The sequence below is a fragment of the Ascidia mentula genome, chromosome 3 (assembly GCF_947561715.1).
Source record: "Ascidia mentula chromosome 3, kaAscMent1.1, whole genome shotgun sequence".
Taxonomy (NCBI): Eukaryota; Metazoa; Chordata; class Ascidiacea; order Phlebobranchia; family Ascidiidae; genus Ascidia; species Ascidia mentula.
Window position 1 is genome coordinate 20,459,140 of NC_138568.1, and position 6,330 is coordinate 20,465,469.

General features: G+C 38.3%; 1 protein-coding gene across 1 annotated transcript in view; it reads right to left on the reverse strand.

Moving 5' to 3' along the window:
• Positions 1-220: 220 nt before the first annotated feature.
• The window catches only part of LOC145895919 (uncharacterized), a 52,110-nt gene continuing 46,000 nt past the window's right edge, over positions 221-6,330 (reverse strand). The window contains exons 5-11 of the mRNA XM_082984696.1: positions 2,989-3,120; positions 2,029-2,193; positions 1,661-1,957; positions 1,113-1,293; positions 869-1,046; positions 598-809; positions 221-540 (exon numbers count right to left, since the gene is read on the reverse strand). Coding sequence (XP_082840822.1) covers positions 221-540; positions 598-809; positions 869-1,046; positions 1,113-1,293; positions 1,661-1,957; positions 2,029-2,193; positions 2,989-3,120 — 1,485 coding nt within the window. The remainder of the gene's footprint in view (positions 541-597; positions 810-868; positions 1,047-1,112; positions 1,294-1,660; positions 1,958-2,028; positions 2,194-2,988; positions 3,121-6,330) is intronic.

Sequence of the window (6,330 nt, forward strand, 5' to 3'; positions counted from 1 at the left end):
TTGGGTGTGACGTCATAGTTGTTACTTTGTCCTACTTGTGAGATTTTTAAATGGAAAGTTGTAACTTGATATATCAATTTTATGTTGTAATTACTTTTCCATCACAAACTAAATAGGATTCTACACAAAGAAGGTACGCGTGACGTCAAAAAAAGATTCGGTTCTATCTATTCGATGCCAGGAAAATACACATTTTGCACAAACTACATGCAAGGTTTATTTACAGATCGGTTTCTGCTTCAACCACATGTAAGTTTTCTCGGTTAGCAACCACAACCACATTTTCCTGTTGCTCTTCCTGTGGTTGAGGTCTGAAAACGGCACGTAGGCCATCCCGGACTCTATCATAAAGCAGTTTCGGGGCGTTGGAGTAGATGAGGGGATTTAGAAAGCTGTTGATGGGGAGCAGGATAATTGCTGACACAGCGTATATCACTGGTGGCATAGGGACTCCACCGAAGTTTACAAATGCCATAATGGAAATTGGAACCCAGCAGAGAAAATCAGTAATTATCAGTCGAAGGATTTTCTTTTGCGTTTCTGCCGAAACAAACAGCATTAATGGTATAATATGTCAGCAAATACGAATGTGCTTACCTTTGTTTTGTGTTGCCGCCCATTCATCCCTTGGTCTCTCGTTCACTTGCCTGGTACTGGCAGCTGTCTTCTTATAAATCCAAAGGTACATAATTGCCACGAACATGAAGGCCAGGAAGTTGAGAATAATAATAGCGATTGAATATCCCCATGCCTTGTCGTTGGTCGTTACATACAGTTTACTGATGCAAACACTGCTGCTGCTGTAATATCTACACATAAACAATTTTGTGGCGAAAAAATTGAAGATTTTGCGCGAATAAAAACAAACCCCAAATATCCAGAAATATCAAATAACTCAGTGTAATTGTAATCCTCAAGAATATCCATAAAATCCATCCAGGAATTAGCATCATTTACTCGCATGAGGGCAGTGTTGAGTACTTGGGAATCGTTGGTTGTGAAGTTGTATTGGAAAGTTACAAATCGATCCATGAAGTTATTCATGCCTGTATACGCAAAGCTAGTTTAATTCAAAATTGGTTTCAACACCTAAATCTATGACAATATCTTACTAGAGAAGTCGACTGCAACATTGTCAAAAAACGGATTCTCATTCATCCAAGCTTTGGTTTCGAACAAATGTTGAAGTTGAGTTGTGAGTGGAATAAAAGCAATTGTGAACGAGAATGCCCAGGATAGGACAATGGAAAGGATGACAGTTTTCAATTCCGGTTTCAAGGATGCATCGAACGGCTGAAACAAAAGGGGAACATTAACGTGTTTTCATTAAAAACAATAAGTTTGCAAGCTCGGTGGTTATTTCAAATCGAAAGATGGGAAATGTAGTTGTCAGCTAGAATCCCATCGGACTGGAAATTGTTTTCTCTTTCTCTAACTGTAGTTCCCAAATTGGGCAAAACTGCGTCATTTTAATAATATTGGTTTCACTTTCGTTTCGCATGTCAGGCTTTAATTCCAGCGATAGCTGTGAGAGTGATAATAAATAGGTTATAATAGAAAAAAAGTAATAGAAAGTTGTCATGAACTTTTGGAAAGGGACGTCACCTGTTCAACAAAGTTGGCAATAGCTGGCTCAACCAAATAAAATTGTTTAACTTACGGTTTTCACAGTATACAGTCGGAATATGGTCAACAGAACCATTGTAAACACCGATGTTTCGCTTGAAAGCAAAACCAATACCCCCATTGTGGTGCAACTTCCGCTTGATCTCCAAATAAGGTCATTGGCACAATAAGATCCGGTGTATCTGACACCAGCGGCTCCCAGCATGATCAGATAAACTCCCATGAGTAGATCGGAAACGGATAGATTCAAAACGAGCAGATGGTTTGTGCGAAATGCAGCAGATTGTGATTGTGTCGTCGCCAACGTTTTGCCTTCCATCACCATGACAACCTCAAAACAAATTGGAGCAATATGTAAACACGTGTTCTTATTGCGCCTAGACAAAACTTAGTTTAATTTACCAAATTTCCGGCAATGGCGAGCATCCCCATTATCCACACAATGGCTCGTAGAAATGGGTTCGCAATCAACTCGTATCGTGATGAAAATATGTTTTCGTTGATCACTTTTGTATTTGTTGGGCACTCGTCTGACCAATCAGAGCAGTCGCCGACTCCATTGAATTTCTATATGGAGTAAATTAAAGAAAACTTTGTAGTTAAGTTGCTCATATTGGCGTCCGTAAACAACACATTGCGAAATTACTGTCTTGCATATAATTTGCAAACATCGGAACTATGGAAATTTGACAAAAAATATGTACTGCAAGATGCATGTGTAGTTTTGAGTACGTGGAAGGCGTGTGACGCGCTAATTGGCCAGAAAACTGGCGACAAAAAAAAAGAATTGATTTGTAAACTGGCAGTTCTCATCTGGTGGCAAACGTTAAGGTGTGCTTGTGTGGTTAGGTGTAAAGAACATGATTTGTGAAGTGGGTCGTGATTAATGTTGTTTGGTGTTGGTCCTTTTGACATTGGGTGTTTCTATATAATTTTTTACTTTGACGTCAGTTTTTTTAATTATAAAAGTAGCCACCTGTGTAGTTTGGGTCCCAACATTTGTTTTGACGGTGAGCCGTTAGTGCAGGGTGAACTGAGCGTTTACTATGGTTGGGGTTAGAGGCCCGTGTTTTTTGGTGCTAAATTAGAAACCTTAAGTTCGTAAGGCTTTATTTAGACCTATTTTGTGACCGAATCGCACATTTTCATCCCGCGAAGATCAACTTTAAAAGTTTGGCGCCAAAAAAAACGGAGAAAAGATCTTCCTAAATCGGTTCTAAAACTTCCATACCCGCCCTCCCAATAACTTTTGTCCTAATTCGGGATCGCTGAATTAATTTCGGTCACAACAGTAACATGCACGGAATCAAAACATCTTTGCCACAGGACACAAAACTTTAAATATTGTTAACATGTGTTTACCTTCTCCTTCTTAACGAACAATGGATCTTTGTTTTCGCAATAAAACCTTCCGTCATTTGTGCAGTTTATTTCGTCACTTTGATCATCGCAGTTAATTGTGAGGTCACAAATATCCGATTCGTTGACAGAAATCTGTCGCAAAAGTCTGTGAAATACTTAAACCGTCTTTGTGGTTAACTGTGTGCGAAAGATTCAACAAAGGGCATTATGACAAACAATACTGAACAACAGACACCGATACCTATTTGCTTTTTATTGTTAAAATAACGCTTCGAAGAGATTTTTTTCCAAACTCTTGTAATTAAGGTCTTAATTTCTTTGTGGTTTTGTTGACAACAAATAACTTTACTTTGACTCCATTTAACGCTGGACAGTAGAATCTTCCTTCTTTTGAGCACAATTCTTCTGGATATTCGTCACTTTCATCCTTGCAATCGATGAAACCGTTGCATACTTTGGACATAGGAATATTGAGAAGTCCGTGTTTTGTGTCGCAGTGTTTCCGATGTTTGCAAAGTTGAGGATCTTCATCGTGGTCGAATAATCGACGTGTGTCAGAATTAAAGATCCGAAAATCGCAATCCCGCCTCCCATCGCACAGTAGTTTGTTGGTGACATTCCACATCATCGTTTCCTATGTAAAACACATCACGTGGTTCCTGGTATGTTTTTGTGCGAACGATTTGTTGCTCATGCTGGAAGGAATATTTTTGTTATTATTTTAAACGAATCTTTTTTTTAGTTATTGTAAGGCTTGTCGGGATTTCGTGGCTGTTACATTAGGTTTTATCATAAGTATTGAAGCAGGTATCGCCACAAAATCTGTGAATATGGTGGTGACAGACCAGCAGGGACTGTAAACTTTTGTTACAAACTCAATTTGTCAGGTAACACTGCCCATGTGGGACACCTAGAAACGTCCAACGACACATCAACAGCAACAGACGTCATGTCAGCAAACTTGTTTGAGACTTTTATACCTGGGAATGTGATCACCATTCGATTGTCATGCATTAAGATGTTTGTTTTTTAAGTTTTGTTAAAGTTTTTACATCAACCAGGTAAAAAACAAAGAAAATATAAAAATAAGCTTGACGAACAAAAACAATTTGTGACCAAACTCTTAAACGTGTGGAATTAAACGACGAAATTGACTTTTCACGCGACTCCTCTTCTAAACTCTCGTTGGAAAGGTTTCGCAGTTTTCTCAGCATTTTACAATATTCTTTCCGCCGTGGTCGCAGTACTTTGAGTACCCACAAAAGGGATATGTCTGCTGTTATTTTTGTGTCAATTGTTAAAATGTTGGTATTTTACATATTAGTGTACTGTACTATAGTACATGCCGTGTTGGGTGGTTTAGTGCAACCCAAATACCACATAAATTCCTGCCATTTCAACGTTGCACAGAAAACGTCTGGGGAACTCGGTACAAACACGTATTTGTTTAGTAATGTTATAGGATTTAGTAAATAATTATTATCACGTATAATTGAAGTCTTGCACGGCGAAAGCCATATCCACTGCAGAGAAGCCGAATGCCACGCGCTTTGCAGGAATTAGTTGAACCCTGTGTTTTGTAGCAACGAAGTAGGTGTAGTGTGGTTATTGTGCATGATGTCACTGAACGTTCCCCACCAGTATATAACAACTTCTGTACAACGTAATCTTTGCACAAGCACTTAAAGTGCATATGACACGGTCATGGCAACTTTGCGTAAAACTACTACAACCAACTTATATCCAAAGTTTTTCGGTTCTACGTCAACTAAACAATGTTGAAAACTGCACGAAAACTGGCGGCGACCAAAAATCGTAAAACCTTTTGCACTGTGGCGAAATTGACATCATACAAGGCACTCGCTTTGAAAAAATCCATTTTTTAGATAGGAGTAGGCGCCTTGTATTGCAGATATCAAATAGTTTCAAACATAGAACAATCCACAGATTACGTTACGTCAAAGGTCAGGACAGGGTTTTTCATCACACAAAAATATGTCACTGTGACGTTATAAACCAAAGGATTATTTGTCCCTAATTATCTGAAGACCAACGGGTATAGCAGCAACGACATTACTCTGCACTTCGATGAGATGGGGTTGGTGCGTTTCATTGCTCAGTGACATTACATGACGCCATTGTTTGGTAACTTTAACTTTCCTCTTTGCATTGACTTTAATTTGAAAATAATTCCAGCATCATTTCTAGTTTTAGTGGTTTATTGTGGCAAATTAAATGAATCATTTATGACTCGAACTCGTAGGCAACGCTACTGCAACGCAAAAAGTGGTACTATGACAGAATAACTGTGTTGCATAATCAGCTAATTTGGTCGGCCTTTCCTGGCGGTTTTTGCCAGCCTCAAAATTCAATTAACCTACTTCTATATTTTGCTGTGATTGGACAAAACGACAATGCTAAACTGACGGTTTGTCTCTGTCGTGTTTTTTAAAAGTTCATGCATCACGTTAGCGATCATAAATGCCTATAACAACAAGAACACCCAGTCCCAGTAACTGTTTTATTATTACACAACTAAATAAGACATAATAGGTCTAAATAGCGGCCATCTGTCTGCAGCCCAAATTAACATTAAAATCCGTTTGTTGCACTTTAAAGTTATGAACATCTCTTAGTTTAATTATTTACATGTTTGATTTTTCCGTGTCACGTGCACTTTAAACTTCTGCGCAGTGTGACGTTCTGTGATCATATAAGAATGAAGAATTTTATTAAAAAATCTTTCCATTGTGCTTCGTGGATTAGTTCGCTTTGAAACGAACAAGTGAAATTGCAAAACCACAACATTGGTTGTAACTCGCTTCATGTCTCTGATTGTTGGTTTGTTCCACAGTAGTTTAGAAAACTACAGAAACTAAACCATTGAGGTAACAAATATTCACGTTTGGCGAAGTAAGCCAAAATCTTTGTGACTTCGTGTAATAATTACGTTCGACTGCGTAAACATTGTCGCAAACGTTTGTTTAAACTGGAGTTTGTCCAGCAAGTGAGTAAGTAGCCTACATTGTGTTGGTAAGAACCTACAAATGTACGTAAACATCTAAACCGCTTATTTCCGACAAAACTATAGGTTATGTATTCTCACTTACGTAACACTTCCACTCCCCCTGTATGTAGTTGGTTGTTGTGGTTGTTGAGCTGTCGTTCTTCACTTCCTCATCCACACTGAAAATATTTGAATGTTTCGCGTTTATTTTATCATAATTAAAAACTCCAATTGAATGCAGATGAGATTTACTTGCGACTCCTGTAGTAATTAAACAAACGTTTTTAAAACCCATACATAGGAATTCAGCTCAGAACTGACCCAAAATTACGAAA